General features: G+C 36.3%; 1 protein-coding gene across 8 annotated transcripts in view; it reads left to right on the top strand.

Moving 5' to 3' along the window:
* CEP162 (centrosomal protein 162) overlaps positions 1-21,815 on the top strand; it is a 103,827-nt gene that overhangs the window by 14,391 nt on the left and 67,621 nt on the right. For 5 of the 8 annotated variants that reach the window (XR_010158092.1, XM_003311371.6, XM_016955943.4 and 2 more), the window contains 6 exons: positions 681-748; positions 9,581-9,696; positions 11,906-11,936; positions 12,758-12,874; positions 18,576-18,767; positions 19,961-20,042. Coding sequence is in view for 7 of the 8 variants with exons in the window: in XM_003311371.6 (XP_003311419.3) it covers positions 681-748; positions 9,581-9,696; positions 11,906-11,936; positions 12,758-12,874; positions 18,576-18,767; positions 19,961-20,042 (606 nt within the window). In the remaining variant the exon portion in view is untranslated. The remainder of the gene's footprint in view (positions 1-680; positions 749-9,580; positions 9,697-11,905; positions 11,937-12,757; positions 12,875-18,575; positions 18,768-19,960; positions 20,043-21,815) is intronic. The other 3 variants (XM_063813246.1, XM_063813247.1, XM_063813243.1) reach the window with 3 other exon arrangements.

Below are 21,815 nucleotides of genomic sequence, written 5' to 3'. Positions count from 1 at the left end.
GCTGGTCAAAGTACAGAATAGCATTGAACATGCAATATTAGGTGTTTGTAGCTCTCATCATTATTATATAGTCTTATAGTTTCTCTAACGATCTCACTAAATAGGGTTGATAGACTGAAAAGGTAGAACTGATTCTTGGTTTGAGAGAAAGCAGTATATGAACTAATACATCCAATATAATTAAATCATACTCAAGCTCCTTTGTCCCCTTGCTTAGGTTTTGTTTTAAGGCTCCTATTCAGCTTCTGTTTCAGGATTAAATTGCTTATTAGCATGTAAGTGCTGACCTTAGCATTTTTTTTCTGGCTTTCATATGGACTTCACTGGTTCTCATAGCTTGTGGTCAGTTTCTAATCTTTAGTGTAGAAGGGATATCTAGGGTTGTAAGATAATATTTGTACATGTAAATGCACATAGTAATAAAATTGTGTATATTTAAGAAATAGGGCATCTTTTTCCTTTGTATTACTTTTAAACTGCAATTAATCAAATGCTTCGAAGATGCTTTATTTTCAAAACGTTTTCCTTAAAGTTCCCAAATTTTTAGCTTTTGATAGAACAAAAGGACTTGAGAGAGGACATGTATAATTTTAGGGATTTTTAAAAACGGTATACAGAAAGAGTTGCATGAGAATATGTTTTTAACATGTAATGCTAAATTAAATAAATATTTTTTCCAGTAATCAAGCCAACGCAGAACTAACTGATGACGAACATGAGAATGAATCGAAACATGAAGAACTGGCAGGTAATTTCATTGGTTCTTAAATTTATAATATTTGAAAAGATAATATAGCTTTTAATAAAGACATTAATAAGAAAAATAATTAAAAGGAAAATCATATTGTCTCAGAGCTTTGAATAGAGTGGGTTTGCCTGTGTTATAAACTGAGCTGCTAAGAAATTGTTAAAAGTGAACTGCCTTAAAAAGGTTTTTTTCATAGACTGCATATAGCTGGTTTTAGCATTTTTGTTCAATCTGACAGTCTCTGCCTTTTAATTGATGTGTTTTTACCCTTTACAGCAGTGTATTTATTGATATAGTTGTTTACGGTTTTGCCATTTGTTTTCTTTTCATCTTCTTGTTTTTGTTGCTTTTGTCCTTCCTTCTATTGTATTATAGCATTCCATTTTATTCTTATTTTGGCTTTTTAGCTATTCTTCTTTGTTGTGTTTTTTTCTTAGTTGCCCTATGAGTCACAATATATGTCTACCTTATCACAATCTACTTTCAAATAATGTTATATCACTGTATTTATATGAACTCTAACAACAATAAACTCACCTCAACCATTTTGCTATTTTTGTCAACGTTTTTCTTCTACATGTCTTAAAAACACCACAGTGCATTATTATTATTGTTGTTAAAGCAATCAATTATCATTTAAAAGTACTTTTAAGGAATATAATAGATATTTATGTAAAAATGTGTATTTATCCATATATTTACCATTCCCAGTGCTTTGTATTCCATTATGTAGATTTGAATTTATCTCAAATTATTTTTCTTCACCGTAAAGAGCCTCCTTTCACATTTCTTGTAGTGCAGGTTACTGCTAGGAACAAGTTCTCTCAGCTTTTGTTTGTCTGAAAATATACTCTGCCTTTGTTTTTGAGGAATACTTTTACTTGATACAGAATTTTATGTAGTGTTTTTTTTTCCTTCGGGCAGTTTAATGATTTTATTCTATTGTCTTTTGACCTTATTTCTCATGAGAAGTTTCCGGTAATTCCTATTATTGTGATTTTGTATATATCATGTATTTTTTTCCTCTATTTTCAAGGTTTTATCCTTTTTTTTTTGGCAATTTGACTATGGTGTATCATGGTATGCTTTTCTTATATTTATTCTGTTCAGAGTTGGTTAAGCATCATTGATCTATGGATTTATAGTTTCCATCAAAATAAAAAATATTTTGGCCATAAATTCTTAAAATATTAATAATAATGCTGCTTTCCGCTTCCTGCCCTCTGACCCTAATTATGTTAGAATGCTAAGCTTTGTTTTATGGGTCACTAAGACTATTCCATTTTTTAAAAACTTTTTTTCTTTCTGTGCTTCACTGTTCACAATAGAACAGTTCCTATCACTGTTCTTTTGCTTCAAGTTACTGGTTTTTTTCCTTTCTTTAATCTGCTATTAATCTCTTTTTTTTTTTTTTTGAGACAGAATCTTGCTCTGTCAGCCAGGCTGGAGTGCAATGATACATCTCGGCTAACTGCAAGCTCCGCCTCCCGGGCTCATGCCATTCTCCTGCCTCAGCCTCCTGAGTAGCTGGGATACAGGCACCCGCCACCACACCTGGCTAATCTTTTGTATTTTTAGTAGAGACGGGGTTTCACTGTGTTAACCAGGATGGTCTCGATCTCCTGACCTCATGATCTGCCTGCCTTGACCTCCCAAAGTGCTGGGATTACAGGCATGAGCCACCATGCCTGGCCCAATCCCATCCTTTTTTTTTTTTTTCTTTCACTCTAACAGTTCATTTTGGATCTTTGTTTTAAAATTCTTTAGCATTTTTCTTCATTATGTTCATTTTTTTCAAGTCCTTAATATTAAACATATTTTACAGATCTCAGTATTTGTTCATTTCTGTGTCTCTTTTCTGTTGGCTATTTAGTTTCGTGACACTTTTTCCTGCCTCTTAGAAGTCTAGTAATTTTTTATTGGATATTGGGTATTGTGAATTTTATGTTATTCAGTGTCTGGATTTTATTTTCTTCTTTTAAAGAGTATTATTGAGCCTTGTCTGGTAAGTAGTTGATCCTACCACTTGATTTTTTTCAAGGCTTTTCTTATGCTTTGTTAGCAGAAGTCTAGAGTAGCTCTAGTAACCTCTAACCCTACTGCTAAGGCACATCCCAATGCCCCTAGTGATCAATGAGGTCTCTCCACTTAAGCAGATTAGAGTTCAAATGTCTCCCTGTCTTGTATGAACTGTGAGAATTGTCTAACTTACAGCATCCCACTTGTTCTTGGCTCATTTTATGCATTAACAGCTTAGTATTCAGCAAAGACTCAAGGGCACCCTATGCAGATTTCTGGGGCTTTGTTTTCACTTAGGCACCTCCTCTCTTGATTACTGTCTTATATTTTATAAATTGCCTCAGCCTTTCTGAACTTATCTCGCTCTCCTCTACTCAGTGATACTGTCCCAATCTCCCCACCCCTGCTCACTACTTCAGAACATATGTGCCTTCAGGTAATTGTAGGCTAGCTCACTTGTTTTCTTAGGAATCACATTTTTTTGCTGCCAGTTGTCTAATATCTGAAAATAGTTGTTTTATATATTGTGTTGTTTACAAAGAAAGTACAATCCCTTTAACTCCAACATGGCAGAGGAGAAAGTCCTCTAGATTGGCAAAAAATTAAAAATTTGCAGCTAAGTTTGCCAACAAAAGATGAAAAATGTCTTCCAAAAGGTTTACATTGCATATGGTTTATCTGAGCTTTAAGAACATTTTTATTTCTGAAAATAACATTTTTGAAGTTACAAGGATAGAGAATCATAGAAACCCAGTAACTTGAATATGTAACATCTACCTGCGAAAAAGGTCAGAGTGGTACAAGTAAATATTCTGATTGTTTTCCGAACAATGTGGAAGAGTCTAGATATTATCTCTGATGTTTCTCATATAAGAATCACCCTCTCAAATTTGTTTTACTCTTTCATTTTTATATAAACTTAATTTGCCTTGATGTTTGTTCCTGAAATCTCTGACATGTGCTGTTTTCCTTTTCTTTGTTTCTCGTCTCTCATTTGTCTCTGTGTCTACTAATGACACTTCCTTCTTACTTCAGACGTGCTTTATTCATGACAGGTTTCTGGGGAGGAAGTCAGTCATTCATGTGTTGGATGCTAGTATTTGCCTGTAGGCTGTTTAGTTACTAAATGAAAATAATAAAATGTAGTTTTGATGAATGCTTATTAGATTGGCACTTTTCCCAATCAGAAATAATACTTGGCTGTATTAACTTTTGATTTAGATTAAGTACAGCAGTAGCTATAATAGGCCGGGTGGCTTACACCTGTGATCCCAGCACTTTGTGAGGCCAAGGCGAGTGGATCACCTGACATCAGGAGTTTGAGATCAGCCTGGCCAACATGGTGAAATCTGTCTCTACTAAAAATACAAAAAATTAGCCGGGCGTGGTGGTGGGCACCTCTAATCCCAGCTACTCAGGAGGCTGAGGCAGGAGAATTGCTTGGACCCAGGAGGCAGAGGTTGCAGTGAGCCGAGATCGTGCCATGGCACTCCAGCCTGGGCAACAAGAGCAAAACTCCGTCTCAAGAAAAAAAAAAAAAAAAAGTAGCTATAATAATATTAACAGCAATAATTACTATAAACATTATAGCTAACACTTATATACAGTGCATATTACATATCAACCACCGTTCTGAACACTTTAACTCTTAATCATCTCAGCAATCTTTTGAGAAAAGTACTATTATCCCCAATTTACAGATGGAAAAAGTGAAGCAAAGGGAGTTTGTGGCCTGCCAGTGGTTCTACAGCTGAAAGTAGTGGAACCAGGAATTGAATTTAGGCCTTCTGGCTCCAGGTCATGCTCTTAAGCACTATGCCATACTGCCTGAACTGTTTCTAACACTTTCTTTATGCAGTCACACACACACCACAGCGCCTCCTATTAGTTCCCAAATCCTAAGTAGTTGTCCAAGTTCAGTGTCATATTCTCCCATATCTCCTCTTTCCTTGTTCATCATCTTTTCTTAAGCAAGTCTAATCTCGAGGGTCACTTAAAATTCGGTGGTTCCCACCTAGACTACTAAAGTCTTAATCAACTTGTATTGTTCACAGCACTTAGAAGTGTGCCTAATACAAAGTAATTACTTATAACTATCTTGTGATTTTAACTATATGTCTACTGATATTAGAAAATCCCAAGCAGTGTTCTTTCTCATGTGGAAGAGAAACAAAAGTGAACTTCTCAGCCTCAGAATACAAATATTGACATAGTTAACCAACTAACCTAGTTTATCTACCTAAGTTACAATACACATGCTGTTCCAAGCTCATATTTCTTATGAACTAAAATGTAGATGTTTCTGTAGCCAGATCTCACTGGAAGCATCCCTGTTTCACTCCCAAACCCTCTCAAATTCATTTCTTCACTTCCAGTATTAATTACACACAAGTTGTCGTCTTCGTCTTCATTCTAACAAAAGAGTAAAAAACAGCCATTCCAGAAGTAGACTCTAGTACCTTATGTAGTCTTTTTCCCATCAAGCCATCCTGTTTCTCAGTGCGATGCAGTTTTTTGAAATACAAATTTGATCATGTTTGTTTCCAAAATGATCAGTTCCACTCTGAAAAGGTGTTCCCCTTTTATAGCTACAGATCTAAATTAATACTGTGAGCAAGTTAAAAATTGAAGAAGAGATCCTGGCCAAATAATTCCTGTCCAACCTTTCCCATAAGTAGACTGAATGCCTCAGTTAACATGGAGACACTTTTTCCTTCTGCACAAAGTCATTGAGATATAATTTGGAGGCTTCAGATAAGAAGCACTCAGGATTGGGAAAACAGCAAAGGTTGTATAAGGCCAGTATTTACCTAAGGGAAGGGTCAGAGATCTTTCATAAGTACTAGTTAAGACTTACAGTAGAGATACCTGTAGAGACAAAAAAAAAAAATCAACCTAAAAAACAAAATCCAACCTTTTTAAAAGTGGCAAGATTTCACAAAGGTCCTTCCTTTTATAAGTAAGCAATTGGTCATGTTTGTCTTTTAAAAATAAATATTAAAGTCTTATTTTAAAGGTAATTCAAGATCCTTTGGGCAGCTCTAGAAATTTTTATTTGGTTAATAATATAAAAGACTAAAAATATAAAACTCAGAGAACTATTTGAAAGTACCGTAATGACAGAAACCAAAGATAGTCTTATAAATTGAACTCTCATTAAATGTTTGCAAAAGAAAAAGTTCTTTTTTTTTTTTTATACTTTAAGTTCTAGGGTACATGTGCACAACGTGCAGGTTTGTTACATATGTATACATGTGCCATGTTGGTGTGCTGCACCCGTTAACTCGTCATTTACATTAGGTATATCTCCGAATACTATCCTTCCCCCCTCCCCCCGCCCCATGGCAGTCCTCAGTGTGTGATGTTCCCCACCCTGTGTCCAAGTGTTCTCATTGTTCAATTCCCACCTATAAGTGAGAACATGCGGTGTTTCGTTTTCTGTCCTTGCGACAGTTTGCTCAGAATGATGGTTTCTAGCTTCATCCATGTCCCTACAAAGGACATGAACTCATCCTTTTTTATGGCTGCATAGTATTCCATGGTGTATATTTGCCACATTTTCTTAATCCAGTCTATCATTGATGGACATTTGGGTTGACTCCAAGTCTTTGCTATTGTGAACAGTGCCACAATAAACATACATGTGCATATGTCTTTATAGTAGCATAATTTATAATCCTTTGGGTATATACCCAGTAATGGGATCGCTGGGTCAAATGGTATTTCTAGTTCTAGATCCTTGAGGAATTGCCACACTGTCTTCCACAATTGAACTAGTTTACACTTCTCCCAACAGTGTAAAAGCGTTCCTGTTTCTCCACATCCTCTCCAGCACCTGTTGTTTCCTGACTTTTGAATGATCGCCATTCTAACTGTTGTGAGATGGTATCTCATTGTGGTTTTGATTTGCATTTCTCTGATGACCAGTGATGATGAGCATTTTTTCACATGTCTGTTGTCTGCATAAATGTCTTCTTTTGAGAAGTATCTATTCATATCCTTTGCCCACTTTTTGGTGGGGTTGTTTGATTTTTTCTTATAAATTTGTTTGAGTTCTTTGTAGATTCTGGATATTAGCCCTTTGTCAGATGAGTAGGTTGTGAAAATTTTCTCCCATTCTGTAGGTGGCCTGTTCACTCTGATGGTAGTTTCTTTTGCTGTGCAGAAGCTCTTTGGTTTAATTAGATCTCATTTGTCAATTTTGGCTTTTGTTGCCATTGCTTTTGGTGTTTTAGACATGAAGTCCTTGCCCATGCCTATGTCCTGAATGGTATTGCCTAGGTTTTCTTTTAGGGTTTTTATGGTTTTAGGTTTAACATTTAAGTCTTTAATCCATCTTGAATTAATTTTTGTGTAAGGTGTAAGGAAAGGATCCAGTTTCAGCTTTCTACATATCGCTAGGCAGTTTTCCCAGCACCATTTATTAAATAGGGAATCCTTTCCTCATTTCTTATTTTTGTCAGGTTTGTCAAAGATCAGATAGTTGTAGATGTGTGGTATTATTTCTGAGGGTTCTGTTCTGTTCCATTGGTCTATATCTCTGTTTTGGTACCAGTACCATGCTCTTCTGGTTACTGTAGCCTTGTAGTATAGTTTGAAGTCAGGTAGCATGATGCCTCCAGCTTTGTTCTTTTGGCTTAGGATTGTCTTGGCAATGCAGGCTCTTTTTTGGTTCCATATGAACTTTAAAGTAGTTTTTTCCAATTCTGTGAAGAAAGTCATTGGTAGCTTGATGGGGATGGCACTGAATCTATAAATTACCTTGGGCAGTATGGCCATTTTCACGATATTGATTCTTCCTATCCATGAGCATGGAATGTTCTTCCATTTGTTTGTGTCCTCTTTTATTTCGTTGAGCAGGGGTTTGTAGTTCTCCTTGAAGAGGTCCTTCACATCCCTTGTAAGTTGGATTCCTAGATATTTTATTCTCTTTGAAGCAATTGTGAATGGGAGTTCACTCATGTTTGGCTCTCTGTTTGTCTGTTATTGGTGTATAAGAATGTTTGTGATTTTTGCACATTGATTTTGTATCCTGAGAGTTTGCTGAAGTTGCTTATCAGCTTCAGGAGATTTTGGGCTGAGACAATGGGGTATTCTAAATATACAATCATGTCATCTGCAAACAGGGACAATTTGACTTCCTCTTTTCCTAATTGAATACCCTTTATTTCCTTCTCCTGCCTAATTGCCCTGGCCAGAACTTCCAACACTATATTAAATAGGAGTGGTGAGAGAGGACATCCCTGTCTTGTGCCAGTTTTCAAAGGGAATGCTTCCAGCTTTTGCCCATTCAGTATGATATTGGCTGTGGGTTTGTCATAAATAGCTCTTGTTATTTTGAGATACTTCCCATCAATACCTAGTTTATTAAGAGTTTTTAGCATGAAGGGCTGTTGAATTTTGTCAAAAGCCTTTTCTGAATCTATTGAGATAATCATGTGGTTTTTGTCTTTGGTTCTGTTTATATGCTGGATTATGTTTATTAATTTGCATATGTTGAACCATCCTTGCATCCCAGGGATGAAGCCAACTTGATCGTGGTGGATAAGCTTTTTGATGTGCTGCTAGATTCGGTTTGCCAGTATTTTATTTTGCATCCATGTTCATCAGGGATATTGGTCTAAAATTCTCTTTTTTTGTTGTTGTGTCTCTGCCAGTCTTTGGTATCAGGATGATGCTGGCCTCATAAAATGAGTTAGGGAGGATGCCCTCTTTTTCTGTTGATTGGAATAGTTTCAGTAGAAATGGTACTAGCTCCTCTTTGTACCTCTGGTAGAATTTGGCTGTGAATCCGTCTGGTCCTGGACTTTTTTTGGTTGGTAGGCTATTAATTATTGCCTCAATTTCAGATCCTGTTATTGGTCTATTCAGGGATTCAGCTTCTTCCTGGTTTAGTCTTGGGAGGGTGTATGTGTTCAGGAATTTATCCGTTTCTTCTAGATTTTCTAGTTTATTTGCTTAGGGGTGTTTATAGTGTTCTCCGATGGTGGTTTGTATTTCTGTGGGATCGGTGGTGATATCCCCTTTACCATTTTTTATTGCATCTATTTGATTCTTCTCTCTTCTTTATTAGTCTTGCTAGCAGTCTATCAATTTTGTTGATCTTTTCAAAAAACCAGCTCCTGGATTCATTGATTTTTTGAAGCGTTTTTTGTGTTTGTATCTCCTTCAATTCTGCTCTGATCTTAGTTATTTCTTGCCTTCTGCTAGCTTTTGAATGTGTTTGTTCATGCTTCTCTAGTTCTTTTAATTGTGATGTTAGGGTGTCGATTTTAGATCTTTCCTGCTTTTTCTTGTGGGCATTTAGTGCTATAAATTTCCCTCTGCACACTGCTTTAAATGTGTCCCAGAGATTCTGGTATGTTGTGTCTTTGTTCTCATTGGTTTCAAAGAACATCTTTATTTCTGCCTTCATTTCATTATTTACCCAGTAGTCATTCAGGAGCAGGTTGTTCAGTTTCCATGTAGTTGTGCGGTTTTGAGTGAGTTTCTCAATCCTGAGTTCTAATTTGATTGCACTGTGGTCTGAGAGACAGTTTGTTATAATTTATATTCTTTTACATTTGCCGAGGAGTGCTTTACTTGCAACTATTTGGTCAATTTTGGAATAAGTGTGATGTGATGCTGAGAAGAATGTATATCCTGTTGATTTGGGCTGGAGAGTTCTGTAGATTCTCTAAAGACATCTTTATGTTACTATTTCAATAAACTATTCTTATACAGACTTCTTCCTTTCGAAATCAACAGCCTTTTCCTGGAATTTGACTTTTTTAACAATGTGGTCTTTGTACTTTTAAAAATTACTTTCTTCAGAAAATTACAGTGATGATTTTGAAGATGAGTATGTTGGTGCGCCGTTGACTACTAAAGATGAAGAGATGCCTTCCAAAGAGAATTCCAAATCAGAAAAAATAAGTGTGCCCAAACAGGTATATATCAATTATATATTTGACAGTTTTGCAACTTTTTTCATCAACCTGGCTGCCTATTGCTATATGAAGAGCTCAAAAAATGGAGTTCTTCATAATCTTGCTTATTGTTGTAAACTTACAGGTCTCCTAATACTCAGTTAAACATTTTCTTAACTCAAGATATTAAATTAATGTAAATCTTAATGAAAAAAATTACGACAATTAATGATTTTATGAGAGATTTTTGGCCAGGCACAGTGGTTCATGCCTGTAATTTCAGCACTTTGGGAGGCTGAGGCAGGAGGACTGTTTGAGCCCACGAGCTCAAGGACAACCTGGACAACATAGTGGGATCTCATCTCTCCAAAAATTAAATTTTTAAAAAATTAGCAAAGTATAGTGGCACATGCCCGTAGTCCCAGCTACTTAGGAGACTGAGGTGGGAGGATCACTTGAGCCAGGGAGGTCAAGGCTGCGGTGAGCTGTGATCATGTCACTGCACTCCAGCCTGGTTGATGAGTGAGACCCTGTCTCAAACAAACAAAAAAAGATTTATTTTGGCAAATAAGTTAAGCTTAAGTTAAGCTTTAGAAATTGAAAGCTTAATTAAAATTTCAAAACTAATTTTTAAACAAGTATGTTAACTTATACTTTTTCTTTGGTATGACTTGCCTTTATGAAGTATAGTAAATGTCCTTGCCTAATAATTATGCTAGTCACAACATTAACGTCTGAAACTTACTTGGCTAAGATAAGGAACTACATGATTCCATTCACATTCAGTGGTGCTTCGTATTCTAATTCTCTCATTTCCCAGTTCTTACCAAGAATTGTTCAGGGCTACTACTTCATATTGCCTACCTTACAGAACTTATCTTTGAAGCTATCTAATAGTAGCTAGTAGAACAATTAATATTGTTGTTTTGTTATGTGTTATTACTATTTATTATTTTGGTCTCTATCTGGGCACAGTCTCTTTGGTACTGTGTGTTAGGACTAGATGTTTTAACATGAATGAAAACGTGGACTCAAAATAAAAGAAACACTTTTCAGGTGTCTATAAATCTTCTTATTTTCGAGTTTACTTAGTATTTGGTCCTGGGGTGTCTACATGTCACTCAGTTTTGAGGAAAAAATGAGATGACCTTAGAAATAACATAGAAATTAATGTGATTGATGAATATCCTTAGAAATTTAATGAGATTTATACTTGGAATATGGCAATTACAATATTTTATTGAAAAATGAATAGGTCACCAGCCTGGCCAACATGATGAAACCCCTTCTCTACTAAAAATACAAAAAATTAGCCGGGCATGGTTGGCACATGCCTGTAGTCCCAGCTGCTCGGGAGGCTGAGGCAGGAGAATTGCTCGAACCCCAGGGGCAGAGGTTGCAGTGAGCCAAGATTGAGCCACTGCACTCCAGCCTGGGCAACAGAGCGCAACCCTGTCTCAAAAAAAAAAAAAGAAAGAAAGAAAGAAAGAAAAGAAAAGAAAAATGAATAGGTCAGTACAAGGCATAATAGTGTGGTATATTTAGAAAGTGTACCATATGCATAAAAAGTATCAGCCTAACTGTGGAAGCTTCAGAGCACTGTCTGGGTAAGAATCAAAATAGGAAGGGATTAAAGCTCTGTTATTGGAAGATCCCACAAACTGCCTACCCAAGTAGGAGGTATAGGTGATATTAATAGGAAAAGTTATTCTAAGGGAACCTCTAATATTGAAGAACTTCAGCTGTCTAGCTGTTTGGTGGCCTGTCTTTCTGAAAGTTGTATCTTTTGAAACATAGATGAAATAATGAGTACAAGATTTAGTCATTAATTTTGAACAGTAGGGGAAAATAGACTGGTAATGCTATAATTGCAGAACTCTTGTGTGAAATAGCTCTGTTATCTTGACATTCAAAAAAACCAGAGAATTCTTGAGCAAGGTAGATGAGCAAATGGAACTTAAATACTTTAAGCAAGAATTTTTAAGGTCTAAATTAATTTTGGTAATTGCCAAGTTTTAGAAGAGAATTTTAGACATTCTGTCAGAGCTAGTCTTGAAGAATTATTGATAAATGAGAGTCGTTGGTGAAAGAAGCCTAGAAAACACAGTTCCTGATCATTTCAATGTGGAATAAAAAGCCCTGGATTTCAGATTTTGCTATTATTTGCATTGTGGTAATTTTACATAATTTTGGTTTCAAAACATATCATCATTTTCCTTTTTTAATTTAGGAAGAAGAAAAAACTGGCATGCTTGCTAATGGTAAATATTATTTATATTCATGTTTTAGTTGGCAAAAAATTAGTCTGTTCAGAATTTCATCTCAGTAATTCTGAATGAGTCACTATCTGTGTTTGTTTTTAAATATTTCTAAGGCATTAAAGTTCCTAGCTTTTCTCAATAATGTGTTTCTATCTTGAATCCATTCTGTTATATTTAAGATTTTTTTTGTTATTTTTCTTATGCCCTTTGCCTTCCATGTGTACATGTATACTAGGCTGTTCATAAGCATAGATATGTATGTTGATGTTAGCCTACTGTCTTCTACATCGGAAGAAGATCATATTTATTATATACATACACACACACACATAGATAAAACATGCTTGTAACATATATACATATATAAGTTTATAGATTATTTGTATATAAGCATTTATCTTTGTTTTAATATGCATTGCATTTTGTTTGTTTGTTTGTTTGGTTTTTGTGAGACAGAGTCTCGCTCTGTTGCCCAGGCTGGAGTGCAATGGTGTAATCTTGGCTCACTGCAAGCTCCACCTCCCAGGTTCTCGCTATTCTCCTGCCTCAGCTTCCTGAGTAGCTGGAACTACAGGCGCCTGCCACCACGCCTGGCTAATTTTTTGTATTTTTAATAGAGACGGGGTTTCACCGTGTTAGCCAGGATGGTCTCGATCTCCTGACCTCGTGATCCGCCCGCCTTGGCCTCCCAAAGTGCTGGGATTACAGGCGTGAGCCACCGCGCCCGGCCTGCATTGCATATGTTTAAAATAATTTTATTAGATCAACAGAACCACTGAGTTTATCTACATTCCTTATATTTTTCTTTTATATTCTTCCAGTTGTGCTGCTTGATTCATTAGACTCTGTTGCAGAGGTCAATCTTGATGAACAAGATAAAATAACACCTAAGCCAAGGTGCCTACCAGAAATGACTGAGAATGAAATGACAGGAACAGGTAAAAATGTTTAGAAACCTGACTGTTCTCTAAATATGGAATGCTTTATGACTAATATGACTACATTTCTAAGGAAATATATATATAATAACTATATTGATAATGAAAACTGTAAATCTGACATTTTTCTACCATAATAATAATTTAAATAATTGGAACTTGCTAATGGTGACACAATGCTAGTAGGCCAAGTAAAGTGAGGTTTTAAATAAATATTTGTTAATAAATGAATAAATGCTGTTGATAATAGTGTAGCACTGTAGGTGAACGTTAACTAATTTTCTATGCCTCTCCAGAGTATTCAGTTAAATCTGCCATGTGTAGGAGAAATGGGACTTTGGTCTTATTGTGCTTTTCCATAGTTCTTTCTCTAGGAAAAAGCTACACCCCGTCCCCAACTTCTGAAATACCTGAGACCAACTAGACTTTCCTAAAGCTTATAAAGGTCTTTGAGATAATGCCTTTTCAAAATTTTTTAAAGCAGTGGAATGCACATCTTCAGTTGAAATCTATTTTTTTGTTTTGTTTTGTTTTGAGATGGAGTCTTGCTCTGTCACCCTGGCTGGAGTGCAGTGGCGCTATCTTGGCTCACTGCCAGCTCCATCTCCCAGGTTCATGCCATTCTGCCTCAGCCTCCCGAGTAGCTGGGACTACAGGCGCTTGCCACCGCACCAGGCTAATTTTTTTGTATTTTTTTAGTAGAGACAAGGTTTCACCGTGTTAGCCAGGATGATCTCGATCTCCTGATCTTGTGATCCGCCCACCTCAGCCTCCCAAAGTGCTGGGATTGCAGGCGTGAGCCACCACACCTGGCCCAGTTGAAATCTTATGTAGAACTCTCTCATAGGTAAAAATGATACTTTATCAGGATAAATATTTAAACTTATGTTTGTTACATTTGTTCATAAAATAGATGAGGACAGTAATGGTCTTTTGGAATTTTTGAAATTAGAAACTATTGAGATTTGTTATGGTCTCATATCACCATCAGCCGTCCAATGTGTTTGTGTTTTTTGTTTTTGTTGAATAGTATAAAAATATTCTTATTTTATCACATAAATAGCTGCAAATTGGAACTTTTTAATCAGCTTGCTTTGCAATCTATGGATACTGGTTAACTAAACCAATTCAGACACTTGATAAAAAAGAGTAATAGAAATCGCTAACCAACTCAGAAATCACTAACCATCAGCAGCTTGCATTTCATTCTTTTTTTTTTTTTGCTTTTTACTTTTTAATTGATATATAGTATACCTATAGAAAAGTTTGTGGTATCACAATAGTGCAACTCAATGAATTTTGAAATACTGAGCACACCCATGTAATCAGCAACCAGATAAAAAACAAGAGGACCTAAACCACAATGTCCATCACATCTCTTATTTCTAGTCACTGTCTTTCCAAGAGTCACCACTATTTTGACTTGTTACATCCACTTTCATTTTAAAATATAAAGGTAAAAAAATTACAACTATAAGACATAATTTTCCCATCGAGACACATTACTCACTTGTTGCCCAACTGAGTATTCCACCATGATGTAAGCATGTGCTGAGTGCATGTCCCTCAGTTTTACTGCTGTTGATTTAAGGAACCATGTCACATACGTGCTTTGATAGTCTATCCCCTTGCACAGTTTTCAGTAGGCAGACATGAATTTTTTTAAAAGGCCATTGTACAGCTACAACTTTTCTGATTAACAGTATTTTATAGGAAGTTCATGTGTTCAGGATGACCAGAGAAACTTTATTCTGAGATGAGCATTAAAACCAGTAAAAAAGAGAGCAAAAATTATTTAAAATATTATAATTACATAATGTCTTCAGATTATTACAGTTACATAAATGATACATTTGTGTATTATGCAGATTAGGTTCTATTATAATGTTAAGTTTTTAAAACTTAAAGCTTGCCACTTAACCAGCTTTGTGACATTGGATAATGAGTACCTCTAAGCATGTTTTCTCTTCTTTAAAATGAACCCTTTTGATGGTCAACTGAGATAATATATAGTACATAGCACATTTTTAAGATTCACTAAACAGTTACAACTTTGTTGTTGTTATTATCATCATTATTTATGTCAACCCTCTGTTAATAATACATGCTATAGTAGAGAACCTAGAGTTATACGGTATAAACACTTGTTGGCTTTGAGGTATTGAATTTCTGATATTTAAAATATATACTTTAAAGTCTTCAGCTAGGTGCAATGGCTCCCATCTGTAATCCCAGCACTTTAGGAGGCCGGAGCGGGCAGATCACCTGAGGTCAGGAGTTCGAGACCAGCCTGACCAACATGGTGAAACCTAGTCTCTACTAAAAAATACAGAAAATTAGCCAGGTGTGGTGGCACATGCCTGTAATTGTAGCTACGCAGAAGGCTGAGGCAGGAGAATCGCTTGAACCTGGGAGGCGGAGGTTGCAGTGAGCCAAGTTCATGCGACTGCACTCCAGCCTGGGTGACGGAGTAAGACTCCATCTCAAAAAATAAATAAATAAATAAAATAAAATAAAATATATACTTGAAAGTCTTCAAATGAGTATGTGAACTAGGTTTAAGAACTGAAAAGTTCAGTGGGGTTTTTGTTTTGTTTTACCATGCCGCTTCATGTATTAAGCAGTTAACTTAAACATTGGTTAATTTTCAAACATTGGCTAACTTTAAACATTGTCAAAGATTCTCTTTTGTTAAAAATATTATTTATGAAATTCTTTGTGCCTTGCTGTATCAAAGAGGCTAGTAAATATAAAACTTAAGGTTTCCTAACACCAAGCTAAATCTAACCTTTCACTTATTTTCATTTGTCTCACAGGCAAGTACCATTTTGTGCTATGTCTGCATTACTGGAGTGGTCACAGGATGACAGTGTTGCTCCATGAAACTAGACCCCTTTCCTCTGCAAAACAGTATTTAGCACTTCTCAACTTTCTCTTTTTTTTTTTTTTTTTTTTTGTTTGTTTGAGGCAGAATCTTGCTCTGTCACCCAGGCTGGAATGCAGTGGCATGATCTCCGCTCACTGCAGTCTCCACCTCCTGGGTTCAAGTGATTCTCCTGTCTCAGCCTCCTGAGTAGCTGGGATTACAGGTGCACCCCACCACGCCTGGCTAATTTTTGTATTTTTTTTTAGTGGAGACGAGGTTTCACCATGTTGGCCAGGCTGGTCTTGAACTTTTGACCTCAGGTGATCCACCTGCTTCAGCCTCCCAAAGTGCTGGGATTACAGGCGTGAGCCACTGTGCCCAGCCTCAATTTTCTAAAGTTGAAAAATATGGGAGCTTTTGACTTGTAATAATAATACATAAAATAACTACAGAGTCTTCTGTTTTCAATGTAAAAGGCAGATAAGGAACCCCTTTTCATGATATGCATGGAAAAAAGTTACAACCCCTTTTCATGATATGCATGGAAAAAAGTTACATAACCATTAAATTAATTTTAATATGGCTTAGGTTAATAACTCAAGTTAGAAAAGTACCATTTTCCTGCCATTTTTGAGCAGCCTCTCCTACCTCTTTTTTTTTTTCCATTTCTCATTTCTAACTTTTAGGTCATTTGTTTTTCTGCACGTTTGCTCTGTTATTGCTTAAAAGCCTAGAATCTATTCTTTCTGACACCTCATACCTACTAAATTAGGTATGAGCATTTGATACTACTATGGTCTTTACCATTGAAGTCATTTCTTTTATATATGCTCAGCAGATACTTGCTCAACCTGATATTTCTATAGAGGAAAAAAAGACACCGTGTGCTTTTCCTTTTTTCTTGAAAATTAATGACCTCTTTCATTCATGCTGCAAGCAAGACCTTTTTCCTCATGTCCTCTTGAAAATCTCTGCCCTTCAACTGTTGACAGTTCTTCCTTAGCAGTATCCTCTTCTGTTTTTAGTTTATTTAAGCAAACTTGTTATTTGGATATACTTCATGTAGCCATGGGGACCTGAAGCACTAGCTAGAAAGACATGTCATTGTAAGGCATTCTTATACAATCTTATATGTAGCACTTGGCTATCTCTTCTGTTTAGAAGTTGTGTATATACACAACTTACATTGTATATACAGGAAGATGAGACTATATATACTATTTTATTTTTAATAACTGGTTAATTAACCATGGGTATGAAGAGAAGAGATTAGTCACCTGTTTTTCTTCTTTTTTTCCCTCTCTTCCATGATTCATTATTTTCCTCTAATTTTGAAAATTCCACTTGTTAGTAATGAAAATTACAAAATAAGCAAGAAAGTACTCAAAAATGTGCAATCATTATTTTCATTAAATTATTTGAATTCTTTTTTCTAGAATTTGTCAGTTGGTGGAAAGAGAAGGTATATTAGTCCATTTTCATGCTGTTGATAAAGACATACCCAAGACTAAGTAATTTATACAGGAAAAAGGGTTTATTGTATTTACAGTTCCACATGGCTGGGGAATCCTCACAATCATGGCAGAAGGCAAGGAGGAGCAAGCCACATTTACATGGATAGCGGCAGGCAAAGAGAGCTTGTGCAGGGAAACTCCTGTTTTTAAAACCATCAGATCTCATGAGACTCGTTCACTATCATGAGAACAACACAGAAAAGACCCACCCCCATAATTCTATCACCTCCCACCAGGTCCCTCCCATGACACATGGGAATTGTGGGAGTTACAATTTAAGATGAGATTTGGGTGGGGACACAGCCAAACCATATCAGAAGGCTAATAGGGAAGGAAGAGTGAATGATGACATCAAGGTTTCTATTTTGACTGAGTAGTGATGTGATTAGGAAATACTGGTAGTAGAACAAGTTTTAGTAGGGAATATAATGAATTAAGTTGGGGAATATGTAGATGTGATATAGAGCAATCTAGATGTCTGTTAAGTTGATATTCAGAAAAGAGTTATAAGGACACAAGACATAGATTTGGGAGTCATAAGCATATGGGTAATAGTTGAAGCTAAAAGTCTTCATGAAGTTAGCCAGGCCAAAAAACTAGTAAGTGAGAGGCATTCAAAAGAAGAGGGCTGAAGATGGAGCCCTGAAATGAACTATAGACCGCAAGAGTTGGAAAATTGCCATCAAAATTATGGTAATAACAAAAAGAAGGCATGCAGAAGAAACAGTTACAGGAAAAAAAACAATGTTTGACTTCTCTGCCTTTTGGCTAAGATAAAGTGAAAAAGATAATGTCAGATGTCTCACATGGTTGAAGAGAACTAAATACAAATGGAGTTGGTCATTAGGAAATTGCTTTTGATCATAGCAGCTTTAGCAGGATGTTGGAATACATTGGATTGCAAAGTTGGAGGAGTGAATTCATTGTGGTTGAAAAAGTGCAAATGACAGGATGCTTGGTGGTACAGAGAAGCAGAGAGAATGGTAATGGTAAAGGAGAGGCAGAATCCTTCAAAGGAATTTTTTAGTTTGGGAAACTTAAGAATAGTTATGCAGAGGGGGTCGATTAAGAATAGTAGGAGAAAGAACAATGACGAGTGAAAGCAGATTTTATGCTTACCACATCAGGACACGCCTCAGTTTGCTAAAAGAGTTGTTGAGCCTGCTATGAATCCATGCTGGTAGGCCATAGCTGCAAATTACCTAGTTAGTACTTAACTCTACTTTTATATTCCTAACAGGTTAAGGAATGATATTAGTGTTTTATCGTTCTCATGTATTTGTGATGTAATTATTTCTGGTGATTACGTTTATTTCAACAGGTGTTTCTTATGGACAAAGCAGTAGTGACGTTGACGCCCTACATCAAGCTTATTGTCATATAGCCCATTCATTGGGAGATGAAGACAAACAAAAAATTGAGAGTAACACAGTGGAAGATATCAAGAGCTCAGTGAAAGGTCATCCTCAAGAAAATGAAGAGAATTCAAAAAACATCTCTACTATGGAATCTGGTAAAAACTTACAGATGAATTTTTCAATTATTTGATATCCTTTCTAAAGAGTTTTTAGTGTAATATAATTAAAATACAATTTGCTGTAGTGATTGTTTCTCAGTCTCTGAGCTTAATTAAAGAAATTTTTTCAGCCAGGCGAGGTGGCTGATGCCTGTAATCCCAGCACTTTGGGAGGCCGAGGTGGGTGGATCACGAGGTCAAGAGATTGAGACCATCCTGGGCAACATGGTGAAACCCCATCTCTACTAAAAATACAAAAATTAGCTGGGCATGGTGGCACACGCCTATAGTCCCAGCTACTCGGGAGCCTGAGGCAGGAGAATCACTTGAACACGGGAGGCGAAGGTTGCAGTGAGCCAATATTGCGCCACTGCTCCTCCAGCCTGGCAACAGAGTGAGACTCTGCCTTAAAAAAAAAAAAAAAAAGATTTTTTCAAATGAAATACAGGAACCATTGGCTTAACTATAAAATTAGAGCCAAACACAAAACGAAATTTCACTTTCTTTTCTTTTTTTTTTTTTTTTTGAGACAGAGTCTTGCTCTGTCGCCCAGGCTGGAGTGCAATGGCACGATCTCGGCTCACAGCAGCCTCCGCCACCCTGGTTCAAGCAATTCTCTTGCCTCAGCCTCCTGCATAGCTGGGATTACAGGTGCCTGCTGCCATGCCCAGCTAATTTTTGTCTTTTTAGTAGAGATGGGGTTTTGGCATGTTGGTCAGGCTGCTCTCGAACTCCTGACCTCAGGTGATCCACCTGCCTTGGCCTCCCAAAGTGCTGAGATTACAGGCATGAGCCACCGCGCCCGGCCCAGTTTCTTTTCTAATATGCCTTGATCAAATTAAGAAGTCATTTAAAGGGATATTTTTTACTCTTTTGTATGTACGTATATTAAAGTTGTATTTTGTTAGACAACAGTATTTCAGGATCAACCAAATATGTACTTAGCGTGTGTGTTTGTATAGATATTTTTTGATAAATATATTTGATATTGATATTTGAGATATTTATTTGATATTTCATAAGAAAGGAAGTTTTCCTGGTATAAGGAAACTTAAGACGGAAAACTAGGTTTATTGCATCTACCGTTTTATTAACTGTGTCAGAGAAAATATAATTTTGGTGTTATTACACATGTAAATTAAGCAACCTACATAACATTTTTCGTTTCTACTTTTTTTTCCACCTCTTAGATCTGCCCACAGTAGAGGAGCTGATGAAACCTATCAGAATAGATTCCTTTGGGATCAGTGGTTTTGATTTACAACCTGTCAGGTATGAATTTTTTATTTATTGTTTTGTCATTGGAAACTTTTATAGTCATTTGTTCTATGTAATCATTCCTAGTGAATGATTAATGACTAATACTAGCTTGAGTCTACCTGTGAGTCATAACTCTCTTCTTTTTATATTTGTCCTTACTCAAGTCATCAAAATTCTAGGGCTAAATGAAAAAATAAATAGATGCTATAAAAAAACTGGGGCCACTAAATAGTCCTAAAGGTTTTCACTGAAAAATACAGTCTCCTCAGCTTTAAATAGTGCCGGAACAGTTCATTCATCATGAGGGAGAAAGTGAATTTTATTCTGTTTATGAGTCATAGATTTCCTTCTTTATAAACCAGTTAGTTTTGACTTAGTCACAGACTGGCCGTCATCTCACAGGGTGAGTTTGTAGCCACAAGAGAAATGGTCCTCATTAAAATGCTTCAGGTCCAATACAGTTTAGTGGAAGTATGTGTGACCCACTGTCATTCTTCAACACGGAGTAACACGTCACAGTAACCTTGTAATAGACAGTGTTGCTTTTATGTAGCACTGAAATGTCATGTCCAGTCTCCCACGTGATCCTCATAACAAGTAGAGAATGCATCTTTATGCCCATAATTCAAGAAATGAACCTGAGATTAACTCAATTTACTGGTAGATGATAACAGCTAACATTTTTCACATTTACTTTGGGCACATACTATACGTATATTATTTCATTTAACCTTACAGCATCTCCATGGGTTATACTCCATTATTATCCCTATTTCATAGACAAGAAGATTGAAGCCTAAGAGATTAAAATAAATAAAGCCATTGCCCAAGGTCATATAGTTGTAGACCAGGAACACAGGCCATCCATGTGCCTAACCACTTACATTGTCAGGTCTTTGATCTCCATAAAATACTTCTGTGAAATAGTCTGTCATCCATTCATGTTGTCATTTGTTCATTTGTGTCTTCAACAGACATGTTTTCAGCCTCCTTCCTATACTGTATCCTCATGATGTAAATCCACATGTGGTGATCTCCTGGCCTTGTTTCTACATTTGTGTGAGTTGAGAAAAAAATGATGCAGTGAACCTTCCACTAAAATTCATTCACTTCAATGCTAAGTGTAGTAGTCTTCCATTGATCTGTAGTGCTAATTAGTATTTTTAAAGGAGAGATGGTACCACTCATCATTGCTGTTTGGGGGTATGTTAGCGGTAACTACAGAGATTTTCTTACACATCTTATATCTTTGTTGTTATAGGTAAAACCATTTCAGTAATAGGAATTCTAAAACAGATTTTTACATTTGTGTTTAAAAGCTTAAAACAGATATTTTGAAGGTATAACAGTAATCATATGTAATAGAAATGTCAGTAATATGATCTTTAGTACACATACCTAAAAATTTTTTAGTAAACTATGGAGTAAATGACCCTAGCTGCTATAACATAATCCTTGAAATCTTAGTAGCTTGTCATCAAAAATGTATTTCTTGCTTACATCACTATCCCTTGTGGGTCAGTGGGGTTGGATTGGGGCTCTGCTCCACACAGTCATTTAGGAACCCAGGCTGCTTCTGTCATCAACACATAGTTTTAAGATTGTTATGACATCATCCAACCAGTCAGTAAGGAAAGAAAGAGAATGGTTTTGCGTCCTTTCTTTTAACTGCCTTAATACAGAAGTTTCATATCACTTCAGCTCACATTCCATTGGTAGGAACCAGCACATCTAGCTAACTAGGTCCAAGGAAGCTGTGAAATGTCGTTTGTTTCTGTGCCAAGA

The sequence above is a fragment of the Pan troglodytes genome, chromosome 5 (genome assembly GCF_028858775.2).
Source record: "Pan troglodytes isolate AG18354 chromosome 5, NHGRI_mPanTro3-v2.0_pri, whole genome shotgun sequence".
Classification (NCBI taxonomy): Eukaryota; Metazoa; Chordata; class Mammalia; order Primates; family Hominidae; genus Pan; species Pan troglodytes.
This window is presented reverse-complemented; position numbering and strand designations above follow the sequence as displayed.